Source organism: Mustela lutreola, chromosome 4 (assembly GCF_030435805.1).
Source record: "Mustela lutreola isolate mMusLut2 chromosome 4, mMusLut2.pri, whole genome shotgun sequence".
NCBI lineage: Eukaryota > Metazoa > Chordata > Mammalia > Carnivora > Mustelidae > Mustela > Mustela lutreola.
The window spans coordinates 26,362,102-26,383,002 of record NC_081293.1 but is presented as its reverse complement, the minus strand read 5'-3'; the positions used below and the strand labels follow the sequence as shown (position 1 = coordinate 26,383,002).

At 40.2% G+C, this 20,901-nt stretch overlaps 1 protein-coding gene across 10 annotated transcripts in view; it reads left to right on the top strand.

Moving 5' to 3' along the window:
* Window positions 1-266: 266 nt before the first annotated feature.
* GBF1 (golgi brefeldin A resistant guanine nucleotide exchange factor 1) overlaps window positions 267-20,901 on the top strand; it is a 127,749-nt gene continuing 107,114 nt past the window's right edge. For 5 of the 10 annotated variants that reach the window (XM_059169093.1, XM_059169092.1, XM_059169089.1 and 2 more), the window contains exons 1-3: window positions 267-520; window positions 12,972-13,078; window positions 15,066-15,132. In XM_059169093.1, the coding sequence (XP_059025076.1) occupies window positions 12,983-13,078; window positions 15,066-15,132 (163 nt within the window). In that variant the 5' untranslated portion in view covers window positions 267-520; window positions 12,972-12,982. The remainder of the gene's footprint in view (window positions 521-12,971; window positions 13,079-15,065; window positions 15,133-20,901) is intronic. The other 5 variants (XM_059169098.1, XM_059169096.1, XM_059169097.1 and 2 more) reach the window with 1 other exon arrangement.

Sequence of the window (20,901 nt, the reverse complement as noted above, 5' to 3'; positions counted from 1 at the left end):
TACCTAACTCCACCTCTCTAACCGCGCAACAGAAATTTCTCATTTTTATTGGCTTTTATAACTGTCACTCAGAGAATCCCCGTATCCGTTGGTTGTCCCCTACCTACCCTTTTCTGTCCCTTGTAATCTCGCCTTCTTAGGCTGTACCTGCCCCCCGAAGCCAACTTCCTTTTTCTATTGGGTAGCTGGAATGTCACTTCTCACGATACAAAATTATGATTGGCTGTGCGTGCAAGGGCTCGCGCAGTTACCAGGCAGCGGGCTAGACTGAGGCTAGTTACCACGTCAGTGAGCTGACAGGGAAGGTAGCCGGCTCCACCGCCCGTTCCGGCCGAGTCTTCCTGGCCGACTGTGCGGTCCCTGACTTCGGCCTCAACTTCCAGGAAGCGGGCTCCTTCCCTTCTCCCATCCGCCACCAGAGCCGGGAGAGTCGCTTAAAGACGTCTTCGGGGCCCGGGCTGGACATGAGCAGCGGCTGCGGGTCCTGGGACTAGGCCCGCCATTTTGGATCCGCTGACAGGTCAGCGAAGTCTCTTCTTAAGAGTTCCAGTGTCTTGAAGGCAGCCCTGACATCGCCGTAGGGAATGAGGGGAGGCGGGCCCTTACGTTGGACGAGCCGGGTGGCTTAAGAACGCAGGGACAATAATTAAACAGGAAGAGATTGTTGTCGGAGAGAACTGGGAGGCATGCAGAGGGGCAAAGGTCAGGCCCCTGCGGCCGGAGGGGCGACTTCATCTCTGGCTTATGATCCTTTTCGGGTGCCCGAATCTTTCTTCCTGTATTCTTAGGCTTCACCTAGCCTTTAGCTCCCCTCTTCTAGAGCTTTCTGTTTCCTAAAGAGCCCAGTCCTCAAAAGCTCAAAGCAAACCTAAAGAACATTGGATCTGCTTTTTAGGATTGATTTTTAAACCTTAGAAATGAGGTCTCTGCAGATCCTGTACAGCGTCCACTTCGGTGTGACTGCCTCCTTAGTACAACTGAACTGCTTTATTATCACTGGATGATGAACTAGTGCAACTTAGACTCAGGTAGTGAGAAGAGGTGTGGAAGGATTGAGGCCAGTCTTATGGAGACCTGGGCTAAGAGAAGACTTTCCACTTCTGGGGCAGCTCAGCTGCCAGTCTGGGTCTGTATGTCAACACTGGACTTAACCTTCTGAGGCTGTTTCTTCCATTACACAGTCTTTTACAGATACTCTCTTCTGGTGTATGTTTTGGTTGGCATTTCCCCCCAAGGTGTTTTCTTCATTTGGCCTCAAGCGATGTTTAATCACAAGGGAGCCACTTTGTTATGATATATTTGGCTGAGAACAGAGAGGGATTTGAGTATTGGTGAAAAAAAGGTCATGAAAGATGTTCAGCTAATTTAAAAGTGGTAGGGTCAGGGCAGCAGAGTGAATGATGGAGGAGTTTAACTCCAAGAAGTTTATGGCACTGTGGTAACCTTTGATAAACTGTTGTATTGTAAAACTGTAAAATTCCCCAAGGGTAAAGAGTGCCTTCAGAAATGAGGAATAGTGTAAATAGTGTTTTTTAGCTCACAACAAAGAAGTTTTTATGCCATTAATTCAGGTATATAAGGCACTTCTCTGGGCCCTCTGAAGGATACAAATAGAAAGGTCTGTTTAGGCATTGCTCTGTTTAACTTACACCCACTTCTTAAAAGCAGTAGCATATATGTGCAATGGCCTACCTGGAGCATGAGCTAGGGATAAGCGGTGTCAACCTAATGCCTTTGGGAAAGTAATGGACACTCAAAAAGTGTTATCTGGACCTGGGCTTAGTTGTAGTGTGTGGTCCTGGCTTGTGCCTTGGTCTGGCCTTGGCAGTCAGGACTTTGCATGGTGAGGTAGTGACAAGGAAGATCAAAACCTCATTGTGTTAGAGGGAAAAACTGTATAGTATTGACAGTGACTAAACTTGTTTCTTCTTACCTAATGCCCTCTGCTCTCCTGAAATTGTGTGTGTGTGTGTGTGTTGGTGGGGGATAGCATTGTTTGTATTTATTTTATTTATTTTTTTTAAAGGATTTTATTTTATTTATTTATTTGACAGAGAGAAATCACAAGTAGATGGAGAGGCAGGCAGAGAGAGAGAGAGGGAAGCAGGCTCCCTGCTGAGGGACTCGATCCCAGGACCCTGAGATCATGACCTGAGCTGAAGGCAGCGGCTTAACCCACTGAGCCACCCAGGCGCCCCAATATTTATTGATTTTAGATAAGTGGGATGGAAATGATCCAGGAAATAAGTTTGTATTTTAACTTGCTGATCTAAGTTGCAGAATTTCTACAAAAAAACCCCAAAAATAGAAAGTGGCTTGTGAAATGATATAGCCTAGGAAGTATCCAGGTTTGATGAACCTGTCTTTCTTGCCTGGGTTGATGTGCCCTTTTGAGCCTTGTTGAGTTGATAGACTTTGCATAGTGTGCAATCTAGTCTTTGAGTAGATGGTGTGACCAATCCAGCGTCTTTTCAGTTGGGCCTGGAAGTGACTCAGGCATCAAAGATTTCTCCTTTCTTTACCAAAAAGTCATTTTCTAGGTTGGAATAGTTTTTCACCTCCCATCCTCACCCAAATCAGAAAATTTGTTCTTTTTTTGCATGTCAACCATACTTCAATTAAAAAAAGAAAAGAAAATTTGTTCTTCCTTCAAGACTTGAATTTGAGCTATATTTCAGAGGTGACTGTAGACAGACAGTGCCTTCTAATCTTGACAGTGATGCTTATTGGCTCACTGGCAGCTCAGGTTGTAGATACCTTTCCTTATGAGTAGCCGGGCACCAATCCCAGTTGAACTCGTAGTACTCAGAGTTTCACTACTATTTCACGTTCCAGAATGCAGGATGACTGCCACTTTTAGACAATAATTTCATTGATGGGATACTTAGACTGGCTAGTGTGGGCAGCTAGAGAGGCAAAAGATGCAGTTTCTGCTTTTAAGGAGACACACTGTATTTATACAGTATTCTCTGGAAGGACCATCCTTGTCTTTGTTTGCCACTTCTGTTGACTGATCACAGTCTCTCCCTGTGGTTCAGTGTGACTGATTAGAATGATTCTGTTGGGATAATGGTGAAGTTGAGTTGAAGGGAGAAGGGGAGGTTTGTTTTACCATCAGGCTGGGAAGGCTGGTGTAAATATAATTGGCAGCTGTTTAGCTTTTATTGTTCTTTTTCTATATTTCAGTATATTCAACAGCAGTTGTTTAATTAAATGAAAACATAATAGAGCGTCTGTTGATTTGGAGCCCCAGTCATAATGGAAGTGATCGTGGATGTAATGATTTGTTGCCATCACATAAACCAAGGATTACAAGCTTAAAAAAGCTTGTAAAAAAAAGGCAGATAATGTAAATGAGCAAAGTAAGCCAGGTACGAATGTATTAGGACTGTATGAATGTATTTGCAGGGACTGTTGTTACTGGCATGTGGGCACAGTATGACCAGTCTTCCCATTTTTCAGGAGAAACTTAAAATTCAGATCATTGTGTTTTAAACTCTTGGCTAGTTAAAGTCTAGTTAAAGTCTTTAAAAAGCTTTTCCAGATAGAACAAATATGTCTGTGGATTGGATTCTATCCATCATCGGTGGATGATGACCCCTGATAGGTAAGACGGACATCCTTATGAGATTTAATCACTGTAGTTCTCTATGAATCATCACACAGGCTAACTTTTTATCTTTGTCCTACTCTGTAAACTGTCACCCTTAGTTGTCACTTTGGGTTCTGTGAGTGGTTAAAAGATGAATGAGAAAAAGAAGCATGGTTTCATTCTTCATTTTCATCTCCAAGCTGTCCTCCAGAGGACATCTTTGGACATATTTTAGTGGCTCACCTTGCATATCACTTGGGATGGACTCAGAATCTCCATAGAGGGAGGAGTTGTCATGGCGGACCTGAGGTACACTGGTCACCTGATTATTATACACCTGATTTTCTACTCGTGGCCTGTCAGGGCACCAACTCTTTTCTGGTTTGACTTTCACTTACCTCCACCCTTTGGGTAAATTTCTTGATCCAGTAAGTTGTTTACTAATTCAGTAATTCTTGGTCGCTGTCTATGTTTTATTAGCACAGAACTGTTATATTCCTTGGCAAGCTCTGGGAATCTTTCAAGCTGTATCTTTAGTGCTTCTCTGGAATATTTGAGAGATTGAGTGAAGACAAATCTTGGAAGGGCCAGTTGAGGGTCATTTAGCTTCTGTCCTCTCAGAAAGCCCATCAGTTTTCTTGGTTTGCATAGCTCTGTATTAGACACCAAAGCACCATGAAGCAGTCTTTTCCTTTGGAGAATCTAATTTCTTATTAGATAAGGACAAGTTTTTGTTTTTTTTTTTAAAGATTTTATTTATTTGAGAGAGAAAACACACACACACACACACACACACACACGTTGGGGGAGGGGCAAAGGGAAAGGAAGAAGCCGACTCCCCACTGAGCAGAGAGCCTAACTCAGGGCTCCGTCCCAGGACCCACAGATCAGAATCTGAGCTGAAGGCAGACACTTAACTGACTGAGCCACACAGGTGTCCAAGAATTACATATTTCTGAGAAGAAATGTAGACATGGATTTTAGACTTCATGAAAATAGATGTTAAAATAAAATAGACTGGTGGGTAATGTGGGCTCTTTTTGTTTGTAGAGTAGCCTGTGTAACTTCTGATAGAGAAACACATAGGGGATGCAGAAAGAAGGCTTGCTTGCCTGCCTTAAAATCCTTGACTTCTATGAAGTCGTTGTTCCTAACAGGCGCTGGATATGAGCTGCCCTATATTGAGAGTCAGTCTTTGATGTTAGTTCATCCATTTGTGCATTTGCTCCTCCAGTATTTATCATTTATCTTATAGGCATTGGGGATAAAAAGGTGAACAAATCGTGGTGTCTTCCTGAGATGCCTATAGACTCATGGGAGAGACAGACTAAATGAATAATTATAAATCAGTATCAGTTCTTTAGAGCTATGTAGAGTGTAATGTGATGACAGAAAGGACTACTAATACTCTGGGGGGGAGTGGGTTAGCTAGAGAGGATCTCAAAGAGCAGGCATTATATTTTTTAGTATTTATTTATTTATTAAAAACATTTATTTTTTTGACAGACAGAGATCACAAGTAGGCAGAGAGGCAGGCAGAGAGAGAGAGGAGGAAGCAGGCTCCCTGCCTCACAGAGAGCCCGACGCGGGGCTCCATCCTAGGACCTTGGGATCATGACCTGAGCTGAAGGCAGAGGCTTTAACCCATTGAGCCACCCAGGTGCCCTATTTTATTTATTTATTTGACAGACAGAGATCACAAGTAGGCAGAGATAGGCAGAGAGAGAGAAGGGGAAGCAGGCTCCCCGCTGAGCAGAGAGCCTGATGTGGGGCTTGATCTCAGGACCCCAGGATTATGACCTGAGCTGAAGGCAGAGGCTTTAACCAACTGAGCCACCCAGGTGCCCTGAGCAGGCATTATAATAACAGCTATTTTTTGGAGGTTTAAATAGTGCTGATACCATGCAAAGTGCTTTACAGTCTTCTTATGGAGCCTCACAACAAACAGATGAGGAGATACTGTCTTCATTTTGCAATGGAGCATTGTAAACTGGGGCTCAAAAGGCTAAGAAACTTGGCTAAGATGGTAAAGATGGTAATAGGACTGTTTTGCTTCTGGAGCTGGTTCTTGAAGCCATTGTGGTATTCTGACTTTATCATTAACTTTTGAATGGATTGAGTAACGATTTACCAGGTGGACGAGAGTGAGAAAAAAATATTCGACACAGAAAAGGAACAGCAAGTGCAAAGACAGACTACAAAGACCATGATTTTGAAAAGGATGAACTTTTGGGGGCACTTGGTGGCTCAGTGCATTAAGCCTCTGCTGTTGGGTCAGGTCATGATCTCAGGGTTCTGGGATAGAGCCCTGCGTTAAGGCTCTCTGCTCGGCGGGGGCCTCCTTACCCCTCTCTCTGCCTGCCTCTCTGCCTACTTGTGATCTCTGTCTGTCAAATAAATAAATAAAATCTTAAAAAAAAAAAAAAAAAGAAAAGAAAAGAAGGAACTTTTGATGGTCTGTTTCATATATAGAGAATATGTATAGCATATATGGGGCATTAGTGTCCCCTACCTAGCCTAAAAAACAAAATATCACCACAATGAGGCTGCTTGTATATCCTCTTTTAGTCACATTCCCCCTTCCCATGGCCACTATTCTAAATCTTTTGTGAGTTTTCTGGGATATAGTCTTAGCCGTGGACTTGCTGAGATACAGGATATGAAATTGTTCAGTTTTGCAAGATGATGCCAAATTGTAATCCAGATGAGTTGTATCAATTTACATATCCACTAACTACTTGCTCTGCATTTTTACCAACTCCTAATAATGTCAGGTTAAATTTTTTGTGCTTGTAAAATGGTATCCCATAAACATTTTATAATTTTCTTGATTATTAATGGAGCTAATAATGTATTCATATATTTATTTGCTGTTTCTATTTCCTTATTCTGTGAAATGCCTGTTCATGTTTCTTGCCAGTTTGGGGGCATGTTTATATGTCTATTCTTACAGTTTTTGTAACATTTTATATTATGGATATTGCTTCTTTATTAGTTATGTGTCTAAGATATACCAGTGTTTTCTCTGAGTTTGTGACCTATCTTTTCCCTCTTTTTCATGGTGTTTTTTGAACAAATGTCTTTACTTTTAACATGGTTTAATTTGCCAGTTTTTTAAAACTGGCTATGCTTTTTGTTTTCTGTTTAGGTGCTTCTCTTCTCTGCTGAGATTATAAAAATATTCTTGTATATTCTAAAAGTTTTCAGATTTCCTTTTTCATGTTTAAGTCTGTAGTTCATTGAAATAGATTTTTTTTTTTAAATTCCATGAAATAAGGATCCAATTTATTGTTTCTGTTTCTCGTGCTTTTGTTTAGATCTAGAGGGAGTTGCTAGTTGATAGAGTGACTCCTCTTTGGATCCTCTTGGGGTGAGTAACTGGGATGCCACAAAGCACCAGGGGAATGCTGTAGACTCAGTTAAACATACAGTACTTTTTAATTTTTTTAAAAAATTTTTAATTTATTTTTATTTATTTATTTGATAGAGATCACAAATAGGCAGAGAGGCAGGCAGAGAGAGAGAGAAAGAGAAGCAGGCTTCCCGCTGAGCAGAGAGCCCAATGCGGGGCTCCATCCCAGGATCCTGGGATCATGACCTGAGCCGAAGGCAGGGGCTTAACCCACTGAGCCACCCAGGCACCCCAAACATACAGTACTTTTAAAGGATATGTGTGGCTTAGAGTCTCTGGGCCAGTGGCTTATCTGGCTAGGGATGTTAGTTGCTGCTTATTTCGTTGTTCCTTCTCATGTTATTTCTGATACAAGATAGATCTTAAATTCTTTTCTACCATACTTACATGAGGTCTCTGCAGGCCTTTGTGCTGTTTTAGAAATGAATGCTTTATTTTTTAAAATTCTTTTTTTGAAGATTTTATTTATTAGAGCGTGGGAGAGTGAGAGAGAGAGTGTGCATGCACAAGCGTGAGCATTGGGGAGGGGTAGAGAGAGAGGGAGAACCAAACTTCCCACTGAGCAGGGAGTCCAGTGGGGGACTCAATCCCAGGACCCTGGGATCATGATCTGAGTGGAAGGCAGACACATAACTGACTGAGCCACCCGGGCACTCTCTTCGTGACCTTGTGACAAAGGGTTCCAGCAAGTGGTTCACTGAGCTTCCCATTTGAAGCTGAAGGGCAGATTCCCTTGCAAGAAGACCTCTGTGAGGAGAAAAGTGCTCAGGAGCCTGGCAGGAGATGAAGCAACTCTGTATGGTCCTTGAAAAGAATTTCTCTTCATCCTCTAGTTGTTTCTTTTTTACTAAGAAAGGAAGCTTGGGAAAATGATTTTTTGCTTAGAGCTTCACTGTCTTAGAAAGTTCTTAGCTTTGGGTGCTTATTCACTTTTCATCAAATGTTAGGTTGATTACTTCAGTTGGAATCCCAGTTCAAAATTTATTTTCTCTGGGAAACCTTCCAAATAGGTGGTAGATCCTTTAATTAATTAATTAATTAATTCACCTTTTTGAAAAATTTGCAATTTGTAGTATACTGTTGTCATTTACCTGTTGCTATGTTATTTTCAGTATGAGTGTTTCTCTCATTCTCTTAGTTCTTTGAAAGAGAAATTAAATACTCTTATTTTATAGTGTCCTTTTATAGGCCTTTCAAAAAATTTTTTTACAAGATTTGTTTATTCATTTTAGAGATAGACTGCAAGCGGGTTAAAGAGCAGAGGGAGAGGGACAAGTAGACTCATGCTAAGTGCAGAGCCTGACACAGGACTAGATCTCACAACCCTGAGATCATGACTCCAGATGAAATCAAGAGTCTGATACTTAGCCGACTGTACCACCTAGGCACTACCAAAATATTTTTTATAATGGTAGGTATTCCTACTGAATGCCTACACCTACTGAATGATAACTGTATATTGAAGGCCATCCATGATATGCCCCACACTTGCTGTTCTAGCTTTATCTCCTGTTATTCCCCTAGGAATAATATGCCAATCAGTTTAGAATAACCATAATTCCCTAAATACCTACTAAATTTTCCTACCTATGAGCCTTTACCGTTGCCATTTTTTTTCCTTATATTTTTGACTATTTGAATCTGGTCTGGTGGCTCCTGGCGGCTCAGTTAAGCATCTGGTTCTTGATGTCAGCTCAGATCATGGTCTTGGATTCCTGAGATCAAGTCCCATGCTGTCAGGCTCCAGGCTTCATGAAGAGTTGGCTTCTCTCCCTTTCCCTCTGCCCCTCCCCCTGCTCACTCTGTCACACTTACTCTCTCTCAGGTAAAAAAATAAATCTAAAAAAATACAACCCTGAATCCTGTCTTTCAGTTGCCTTTCTGGAGCCCTCTGCCAGAAGTAATTTTCTTTTGTTCCACTACTGTGGCACTGTGTATTACTCATGCATCGGAGATATATATGTGTTTGTGTGTATATGTATGTTTTATCTAATCTACTAGATTATAAATTCCTTGTGGGTGGGTAGTGACAATTCTCTATGCTGTGCGTAGTATTTTGCTTAGCATGTATTAGGTAATATGTCTGATTGACTGAAGTAAATGCTAGTTAATTAACTTTGATGACTGCTCTTTTTTTTTTTTTTTTTTTTTTTTTTTAAAGATTTTATTTATTGGGCGCCTGGGTGGCTCAGTGGATTAAGCCGCTGCCTTCGGCTCAGGTCATAAAAAAAAAAAATAAAATAAAAATAAAGATTTTATTTATTTATTTGACAGACAGAGATCACAAGTAGGCAGAGAGGCAGGCAGAGAGAGGAGGAAGCAGGCGCCCTGCTGAGCAGAGAGCCCGATGCGGGACTCGATCCCAGGACCCTGAGATCATGACCTGAGCTGAAGGCAGTGGCTTAACCCACTGAGCCACCCAGGCGCCCTGATGACTGCTCTTAATCCTTTACATATGGAATAATACAACTACTCTTCACTATTCTAATTTTTTTTTAAAAATATATTTGAAAAATTATTTTATTTTCATATTAATTATTTATTTTTAAAAAAGAATTAATTTATTTGTCAGAGAGAAAGAGAGGGATAGAGAGAGCACAAGCAGAGGGGGTGGCAGGCAGAGGGAGAAGCCTGATGTGGGACTTGGTTCTGGGACCCTGGGGTCATTACCTGAGCCAAAGGCAGGTGCTTAATGACTGAGCCACCCACGTATCCCTTTAAGTATTTTTTTTTTTTTAAAGATTGATGTATTTGAGAGTGCACCCACAAATGCAAGTGGGGCCAAGTGGAAACTAAGATGGCTCAACTCGGTGGCTCAACTGATTGAGTCACCCAAGCACCCCTGCATTATTCTAATTTAAAAATAGGTAATAGGTAATATATATGTGTGAAACAAAATTCAAGAGATACAAAAAAATATACAGAGAAAATTAAGCCTTCCTCTCTTCCCAGTTCCCCACTTCCGTTTTCTAGAGGCAACCTCTGTTAGCCATTTCTTCAAAATCCTTCCAGAGGTATAAAGCATATTCATCTGGCCTAAATAATTTAAGGAAGGAACCATACTAGAGATTTTATCTTTTCTTTTCTGATCCTTTTAATTATTTTTTAATTTGGTCATTTTCTATTTCTTGGTTCTCCTCCCTCTTATTGTTGTTATGTTTTTATTGTTGAATCTTCTCAGGAGAGAACATTGCTATGTGCCTAGGGCATTTGGAAAGCAGATAAATCTCCTCGGACTAACCTAGTTGTTTTGTTTTGTTTCGTTCGTTTCTTTTCTTTCTTTCTTTCTTTTTAACCTAGTTGTTTCTTTATATTGTCATTAAAATAAATGTTTTATTATATTGGATTGTCTTGTGGATTTGAAGGGGCTTTTATGGTCCTGGACAAAATTTGTGCCTTTTTCCCTTTATTATAAGGGTTTTCATACTTCTTGTTTTCTGGGGGCCCTGTCTTATGCAAAATGTGCAAATGGTCCTACTGGAAGAATGTATTTATTTCTGTATATCTATGGCTCATTTTCTTTTAGATCCCATTAGACTCTGTAAATGCCTCATGGGCAGAAATTATATCTTATTTCTTTCTTCGTTACTAATTTTAGATTATATTGATGGTATAGTAATATATTCTCCCTATAAAAATTTAAAACATTATAGGTAAGGTTAAAGTGTCCTCTGATTACAACCTGATTTTACAATATTGTCTCTAGAGATAACTATGGTTGTTGAGTTTGGGGTACATCTGCCCAGACCTTTTTTTTTTTAAAGATTTTATTTGTTTATTTGACAGAGAACACAGGTAGGCAGAGAGGCAGGCAGAGAGAGAGAGAGAGGAGGAAGCAGGCTCCCCGCTGAGCAGAGAGCCTGATGTGGGGCTCGATCGCAGGACCCTGAGATTATGACCTGAGCTGAAGGCAGAGGCTTAACCCACTGAGCCACCCAGGCGCCTCCTGCCCAAACCTTTTTTTTTTTTTTTTTTTTTTTTTTTTTTTTTTTTTAAGGTTTATTTGTTTGGGGAAGAGAGAGTATGTGCACGTAATGAGGGGGGGCAGTAGGGCAGAGGGAAAGAATCTCAAGCAGACTCTCCACTGAGTGGAGAGCTGGACATAGGCCCAATCTCACCCTGAGACCATGATCTGAGCTGTAATCAAGTCAGACAGCAAGCCACCTGAGCCACTTGGGTGCCCCTGCCCAGACCTTTTGTTCTCTGTTTACACATGTATATATTATTTGAACAAATACATTAAGTACACTTAGCAACATGGATGACTCACAAACATAATGTTTCAAGGAAAAAGGTCGAATATCAGAAAAATACGTGCATTATTATATCAGTTAAATAAAATACAGAAATATGCAGCATAATACTATTTTTTAAAGATTATTTATTTATTTGACAGAGATCACAGGTAGGCAGAGAGGCAGCTAGAGAGAGAGGAAGGGAAGCAGGCTCTCTGCTGAGCAGAGAGCCTGATGTGGGGCTCGATCCCAGAACCTTGGGATCATGACCTGAGCCAAAGGCAGAGGCTTTAACCCACTGTGCCACACAGGCGCCCCAATAATACTATCTTTTAAAAATATGTATCAATGAAGTAAGAGTATAAAGCAACATAAAAGTTTAATAAATATCAGATTTAGAATAGTGAGACCTATAGATGAAAAAGAGGAGGATATGATTAGGGAGAATACACAGAGACTTCCGTTGTACTATTCTTAATTTGGATACAAGCTGTTCTTTTGCTTTTCATATTGTACTGTATGTTACATACCGCATATTTTCAAAAACAAATCTAGTATTTTATATAGGGTGGGTGGGTTGGTTGATTTTTAACATAAACATAGAGTTATATACTACAGTTTGGTTTTTTTTCCCATTCCACATGTCTGAGAGCTCTATCCATGTCTTATTTGCTTTGTATCCTTAGAACTCTGAAAGATTCCTTATGCATAGTAGGTGCTTAATAAGTAGTATTTGTGGAATTCTTTCTCCCCTTACTCTGATAGGCTTACTGTTTTTAACTTTCCTGGAGCCTGATCTAAATGTTTGTCTAACTGTATGTCTCTGTAGTCCTTTCCCTTTCTTTTTAAAATTTTGTCCTTGTGAGGAGGGTTTCTAAATAATGGAAAGTGGAAAGTAGTTTTACATGCTCCAACATTTTTCTCTATGCTGAGAAGATACTATGTTTTTTTTTTTAATATTTTCACCTGAGAAGAGAATTAAATATCTTCTCCAAGTGCTGTCCTAGGCAGCAAAGAAAATCCTGTGATAATTCAGTTGGGAACACTTAAAATACTAAAGTAGTATTTTAGCTTCACTTCAGAGATTCATACAGAAGGAGCTTTAAAATGAGTCTGCCTTTCAATCTGTCTTATTAGGGAGTTCCTGCTCTAAGTATGTGAACTTGACCTTTCATAACTTTTTAAAGGTTGTATCACTGCCACTATCCAGTTTTCTGGAGCTGACTTGGTAGAATGGATGTAGTCTGTAAGTTGACATTGTAACTGTGGTTTCCAAACCAAGGCGTTTTTCTAACAGCCTTCATTCATTTCTTTAAACTTAAAGTTCCATTGTTGCTTTATTGAGGGAATAAAAAAGAACAAAGGGAAGATCTGAAATGTATCTTTAACAAACTAGTAACAGATACATCTGCATACCTGAAATCCTCACAGGAGAGATTTTGGGGACAATTGACTTTGAAGAATTTGACATGCTTGCTAGAGATTGTTAGGTACTTTTGAGAAATTCTGGATTGATACTTTTTGACTTGTATCTTGAACTTTTGGAGACCTCTAGGAGAGCTAGGTAGCTGGATTCATAACATAAGATGGATTTCATCCCATCCTGGTATTACTGGTGGGAAGTCATGGTACTGAGAAGTTAAATCATAATTCTGACCTTATCAGGTACTGATTTAAACATGGATATGCCCTGAGTAACTAAATATTAACTACCTTTTAACTGTTTTGATAGGTTTTACCAGGATGGTGGATAAAAATATTTACATCATTCAAGGGGAGATTAACATTGTGGTTGGGGCAATCAAACGAAATGCCCGATGGAGCACTCATACTCCACTGGTAAGTGGGGGAATGGGCAGATAGTTTGGTCCCTGAGTTATAAGGGATCTGATGCATGGTTAAAACAGTAATCAATTTTTCTGTAATAATGAGAGTAGTAGGAACTCAGAGTTGTTCTTGGTATCAAGGACCCTTTTACTTTTTAAAGATTTATTTATTTATTTTAGAGAGATAATGCACCAGTGGGAGGAGGGACAGAGGAAGAAAGGGGAAGCAGACTGATGTGGGGCTTGAGCTCACGACCCTGAGATCATGACCTGAGCTGAAACCAGGAGTTGGATGCTTAGCCAACTGAGCTACCCCGGCATCCCTATAAAGGACCCTTCTGTTTTATTCCAATTAGTGTCAAATTTATAGGCCTTTTTGTCCTCCTGGACCCAAAAGATAATACTATTCTTCTGGCTATTTTTGTAGACAACTGAAGGTAGCATTTGGGACCTCTTAAATATGCCTCAAAATGTCTGAAAGATGCCTTACCTTTAGATTCCCTAGGACTATAATTAGCTATCACATTGATACATGCAGTGTGGCATGTTGATGATAGTCCTTGGGAGTACATAGAGCAGACCATATCTTGCCAATCAGATGACTAAGAAATTACCTATTGTAAAGCTGGCTTTCTTTGTTGCATATGTATATTCAAGAAGACTCCTTGTTGAGTAGGGATCCCGATGCGGGGCTTAGTCCCAGGACACTGAGGCAATGACCTGAGCCAGAGGCAGATGCCCACAGATGGAGCCACCCAGACTCAAGACTTTTTTTTCCCCCCAGATTTACTATTTAAGTAATCTCTGCACCCAATGCAGGGCTTGAACCTACAACCCTGAGATCAAGAGTTACCTGCTGTACCAGTTGAGCCAGCCAGGTACCCCAAAAATAAAATAAAATAAAATAAAATAAAATAAAATAAAAATAGAAATAAAAATGGTTTAGGAGTGAGAGTGGAGCTAGCAATGTCTTTGAAATGGATTTATATGATTATGTAATGAGTATAAAGAAGGAAAGGAGATAGAATAATATATTATCTTAGTCTTTTGGGATGCTATAACAGAGTACCACAGATTAGGTGGCTTCCAGTTCTGTAGACTGGAAGTCCAAGATCAGGGTGCTAGCATGGTCAGGTGAGAGTCCTCTTCTGGGTCTCAGACTTTTCCTCACATGGAAAGGAGTAGGGAAGCAATCTTGGGCTCATTCATTCATTCATTCTTTTAAGATTTTATTTATTTACTTGAGAAAGTGATCAAGAGAGAGCATGAGAGGGAGAAGGACAGAGGGAGAAGCAGATTTCCCGTGGAATCAATCCCAAGACTCCCGGATTGTGGCTTGAGCTGAAGGCAGTCGCTTAACCAACTGAACCACCCAGGCGCCCTCTTGGGACTCTCTTTTAAGGGTATTAGTTCCATTCATGAGGACAGAGCCCTCACCCACCTTCTGAAGGCCCTAACCACCTATGTTTTAAAGGCTCTACCACTTATACCATCACATGGACATTAGGATTTTTACATACAAGTTGTTTTTTTTTTTTTTTAAATTTATTAGAGAGAGAGCACAAGAAGGGGCGTCAGAGGGAGAAGCAGATTCCTCACTGAGTAGGGAGCCAGACGTGGAACACGATCCCAGTACTCCAAAATCAAGGCCTGAGCCAAAGGCTGTCGCTTAACCACCAGCCATGCAGGCGTTCCTACATAAAAGTTTTGGGGGGACATACACATTCAGACCATAGCGTATATGAAGGCCCTGGTAATCTCTGGTAGCTTGAGTGCTGTGGTTATGGTATAGATTAGTATTTCAGGATTTACTATTTTAGGTAAACCCAGAGTATCTTTATGAAATAGAAGATTGGGGAACTGGAAAGCTGATCCATGGCTAACTTCTTTTCCTCAGAAGGGAAACTTAATCATTGGATTCAAAATGCCCTTGATCTGTCTGCTATTTCCTTTTCCCTCTTTGTCTGATACTTTTTTTTTTAAACCTGTGTTTTATATAGGATGAAGAACGGGATCCTCTGCTGCATAGTTTCAGTAATCTAAAGGAGGTTCTAAACAATATAACAGGTAAGTCCCCATATCTAAGTAGTATTATTTATACTGGTAAAAAACCATATGTTTATTGCAGGGATAGACAAACTTCTTCTGCAAGGGACTATATAGTAAATATTGTAGGCTTTGCAGGCCATAGCAGCTGTGCAGCTGCTCAGTTCTGCGTTGTAGCTCAAAAGCAGACACAGTTAATGCTTACACGAATGAGTGATAAATAATTTCTTTTTCAAAAACCAGTACAAGCCACGTTTGGCCCATGGGTGTAGTTTGACCTTGGTATACTGCATTGCTGATCCTTTTCCTTGAGTTCCTGGTGCGGTATCCCACTTTACTAGGGAATCAGCATTCATAGAATTATAAGCTCCCTTTATTGATTGAGTTATAGTAAAGTTACTTTTGGTCTTGTTATAACTACTTTCTTTCTCTGCCCCATGCATGCCCTGAGGTAGCAAGTTGGTGGCATAAGTGAAGTCTTATTATTATTTGTTACAAGTCAGATTTTAAGTACTTGCAATAAAACCCTTCTCTTATGGAAAGTCTTTGTCACTTTTAGGGCTTTAATTGTGTGTAATATAGATCTTTCGGTCTTCATGTGTTCCCAAAATCATTTGTCCCCTTTTTTACTCCCTGTTTTCCTGATTGTAATAACTAATATTCATATGTTTAGAATTCTCAAAGCCTCTTTCATGTTTATTACCTTATTGAACTTTTTACACAATCCTGTGAAGGAGGTGTAGCAGATATTGTCCCCTTTTTATGAATGAAGTTGAAGCCCAGAGACATTTTAAGTGATTTAGTTGAGATCACATTGATTCTGAGAGGTGGAGTCAAAACTAGAATTCAGGCCTGGTTTAGTGCCCTGGTCTACATTGCTTCTGTTCATACAATTAGAGGAGAATGTACACAGGAAGTGCCTCCTTTTGTATATGTATGTATCAAAGGAGGAGGGAAATCTCAACACAGTTGGGTTTTTCAAGGGGAGTGAGATTGAAGGGGAAAGCCTCAGAGCTGTGTTCCTCTGTCAACCATAAAGGGCTTTTGAAATTTATATTCCTGGAATGGTCTTTAGCTAGTAACATATCTAAGTAACATATCTTAGTAACATATCTAAGACAACAATTGAAATAGTTTTAGGTTTCTGAAAGTTAAGTGAGTAATAAAATTTTTCCTTTCTTGGGAAATGTAGGAGAGTATCTGGAGAAAAATTTCTTACTACTTTCCTAAACATGGGCTGAAGTTATCTAAGCATTCTCTACATGTTTTTTTAAAGGAGCAGTTTCACTCTTTTGAAAAGTATCAGAAATGTTAGCCAAAGATCAAGTATAGAGGAAGCCAGTTAGTGGGGTTAAAGCTACAACTAGTTGGCATGTTCTTATTTTATGCCCTGTATTGTATGTGACTTGGCTGCTTTAGGAAGTTGGCCACTTGCACAGATTTTTTTTTTTAACTTTACAGATAAAGCTTACCCATCCCAATTAGAAAGAAAATGTAGGGAGTAGGTATTTACAACTCTTTGGTGGCCAAAAGTTTCAGCCTGTAGTTGATCCTTGAACAGATTTGAACCATGTAGGTAGGTCCGCTTATATATGGATTTTTTTTTCAGTACATGCAGTATAGTACTGTAAATATATTTGCCCTTCCTTATAACTTTTTTTTTTTCCCAAGTAATCTCTACACCCAGTGTTGGGCTTGAACTCAAAACCTTAAGGGCAAGAGTTATATGTTCTACTGACTGCACTAGCTTGTTCCCCACCCCCCCCACCATGACTTTCTTAATAACATTTTTTTTCTTCTAGCTATTTTTTTGTAAGAGTATAACATATAATACTTATGACATACAAAATATGTTTTAATCTACTGCTTATGTTATCAGTAAGGTTCTTGGTTAACAGGCTATTAGTAGTTAAGTTTTTGGGAAGTCAAAAGTTATACATGGATTTTCAACTGCAAGGGGATTGGTGCCCCAAACCCATGGGTTTGTTAAAGGGTCAACTGTACTATCTTTTAAGAGACGTGAAGAGGACTGAACATGTTAGTATACTGGGAAACATTTGACAAACAATTGATACACAGTATTGTGTTGTATGTGTTTGGAAACACCCAAAATGGCTGAGATGAGACTGGAGTAGCCTTGTAGGCCTTTTGGGCACTCTGCAGACTTGAGGGGATGAGATGGTGCTGCTCTCCTGACAGAGCTACATTTCCTGCTTGCCGTCTAATCCATATCCTATGCTTGTTTTCTCTACTCTGATATTTCCTTGACATATCTCAAGAGACCCTATGAAGTTCAGGACTTGGGGTTTCTAGACTAAGAGCTGCCAGAGTTGAGTCTGCTGCTTAATTTTCCTATATCTTTGAGTCAGGAATCCAGATTATCTGCTGCTTGAAACTAATAAAACCAGAATGTGCTGAGGAGCCAGACCTATCAGTGGTACTATAACATAGCTGGGTGTTGCCAAGCTTTCTCCTAGAGCAAGGAAGAAGGTGGTATTATTTTCTAGGGCAGATGTTGAAGTGGTGCCTGCCAAGGTTGCCCGTTGTTTTTTTAGGTTTTAACATATTACCTGCCTGAAAAAATGACAGAGTGGACCCAAAATGGATCATTTCATAGTCTTCTGATTGGCTCTGACCTCCCACATAGTGCTGGCTTCCAGGAGCAAGTTTATGGGTCAGCTGCCCCTGTGGTCCTGGACTCTGTAGTCCATGACCAATTTCTTGTTTCTTTTACTGAGACAAACAGATTTTTCTGATTGGCAGTGTCAGGAGGACTGCTTTCTTGGAAGTCTATTAATGTGTTAGTGGTAGGAGGCTGGGAAAGGGTTTTGAACTTGGAAAGAGAAACTGAAGGGACTGCCTGCTCTGTATGGCTGGGAATGGTGTCCCATCTAGATTGGAGGAGGTGTGGCAAGAATTCTAGAACTTCCATTCAGTTTAACTCATAAAACTGACTTGGGCTTAGATTTTTCCTATAAAAAGTCTTTTGATTTGCTTTTTTCTAGGCTATCTGCTGGCATGGTTGGTTAAGAATATCACTGTTGGAAATGGGTAGTTATTGGACATTGTCAGTAAAACAAAATGATTTGTTTTTCTCTTCTTGTAAAAAGAGAATCTTTTAAGTAGATAAGCACTATCTACCCTTCCAGGAGTATTATCTTAGTATTATGGAAGAAATAAGTCCATTGTCTCTAATAAGGTTAGCTAAGTCCATACCAGTTATTCTCACAGATACATGTCTCTGGACTACCTTTGCAGTTAGTGTTTGCCCAAACTCCATGATGACTGCATACTTTGTAGCATTTAGAGTAATAAAATAGTCTAATACCAAATATAAAGTGACGGTTGCACTTGGAAGGTACAGGGTACCTAAGAGCAAAGTTTGCATGTTGCTATTTTGGATAAAACCTTAGCTCACCATCAGTGAGACTTAACTGCTGCCCCCATGTGGTCTTTAAGCCCTCTTAGGAATCCTTTTAGGAGGTTTTTGTGGAAAGTTAAATTAGATGTGTGGTTACCAGGGGCTGGGAGGGGGTCTGGGGAGTGACTGCAAATGAGTACAGGGTTTCTTTTTGGAGTGATGAAAATGTTCTGGAATTAGATAGTGGTCATGGTTGTACAACTGTGTGAATGTATTTTAAAACATTGAATTGTATGCTTTAAAAGAGTAAATTCTTTTTTTTAAAGATTTTATTTATTTATTTATTTGACAGACAGAGATCACAAGTAGGCAGAGAGGCAGGCAGAGAGAGAGAGAGGAAGGGAAGCAGGCTCCCTGCTGAGCCAAGAGCCTGATGCTGGGCTCGATCCCAGGACCCTAAGATCATGACCTGAGCCGAAGGCAGAGGCTTAACCCACTGAGCCACCCAGGCGCCCTTAAAAGGGTAAATTTTATGGCATGTAAATTACATCTTAATTAAAAAAAAAAAGATTTATTTATTTATTTATTTGACACAGAGAGAGAGAGAGAGAGCGAGAGAGAGAACACAAGAAGGGGGAGCAGGAGAGGGAGAAGAAGGCTTCCTGCTGAGCAGGGAGCCCAATGTGGGGCTCCATCCCAGGATCCAGGTTCATGACCTGAGCTGAAGCCTAGACGCTTAACAACTGAGCCATCCGGACGCCCCTACATCTTAATTTTTAAAAACAGCAAATGTAGTGTAGGCTGGAAGAGTAGTGGGATTTTCCAGTTCTTCCTCAGGGGTCAGAGCTATGGAGGGAAGCCTCTGACTATAGTTGCTGCTGTGCCCTGAACCCATTACCCAGCAAAGGCAGCCTAAGGCTCTCTTCAGTCTTCTGGCCCAGTTTGTCCTTTTATGTCTCTCTCATTAACTCAAGAAGCACATGGCTTTTATATTTAAATTTATTCAAGCTGTAATCTTTGACATTTGAGTTAGCTTTTAGTACAGTTTTGCATTTATAGTAATATATATTATGTATTTTCTCTATCCCCAAAGAATCCGTTTTAATCTTTTCCGGATGCAAATTTCAGGCTGTCTTGTCCCATCTCCCCTCTCTTGCTGTCTTTCCCCTCCCCCCATGGAGTGTGTTTGATCAGGTGTGGCAGGAATATCCACTGTCAAGCTGCGCCCTTTATATTAGTCAATATTATCCTTCTCCCCCCTCCCTGCCTGTCTGCCCCTATGGGCTTTCCCAGTTGATTTATAATTTTGGAATTCTCATCGGAGTCTGTAATACAGTTTGTTCATTATTTAACCAAAACCTGTTTAATGAGCAGAGAGAGGCAATGTAAATGTTAGGCATGTTGCAGTGATGTACCTTTGTGCTTCTCAAAGCGGGTGGGTAGTTAACTCTGTGCTGCCTGCAGGGCTGGGGTGTCTTGGCCTTAGGGGCAGAAGAACCACTGCTTCTCCCTTACATCTGCCCAAACCCTGCTGTGGTTTGGGATTTCAAAGACACGTTTCCTTTTATTCTTCCAGAGATCTTTGGGCTCTTGCATATTGGAGTTACCTTCAATCTTACAATCTTCAATCTTACAGTTAGACCAGATGGTATGATCTATGGCATGGGATAGGGGGATGAAAAGGAAAGGAAAAATAATCAGGATACTTGGGTTTAGGTTTTAGGTCTTAAGAAAGTAAGCAGTTAAAAAAAAGAAGAAAAGAAAGTAAGCAGTTTAGAAGAATCCTTCTAGCCCACATGGTGTATGGTCTTTGATCTTTCTGGCCCAACTAGACAAGTCCTTGCAAGCCTTAGTGCCCTCATCCAGTATAGCTTCATGGAAAGGGCTCTAGTCAGTTGTGATTTGTGGTGTTTGACTGTGGGCTGCCTTTGTCCTTTGTCTTTAATCTTAGATCATTACAAAGTTTCTTTTCCAGGAAATTTTTGGTTTAAAGCAAAGATAGCATAATAGTCTACAAATATCACAACCGGAATCTTCTCTTAAGGAATTACCTCTTAGTTACTTTAAAGCCTTTAGGGTTGAGGGAGACTTTTTTAGTGTGTGTGTCTGTTGGAGATGGTGGAGGTTTGGGGGGTGGGTAGTGAGTTTGCCTTTGGAAATTTAACTCTAGTCATTTTTAGTTCTGAAGACCTGTGAGGATTGGGGGTATTTGTCATGAGACCAAGATGGTCTTGAGGCCCAGTATAAGCATCTGTATTAACTATGGAATTGTTTTATCTTCTTGGACCTTTTCTTGCTGGGGTTTACCAAGATTAGATTTCCTTCTGGTTCTGGGTTCTTGAATTGCTTCTAAATAGTATTTGTTGAATATCTGCTATGTTCTAGGCATTTTGATTAGACACTTAGGGTCTATAATGGTATATAGTCAA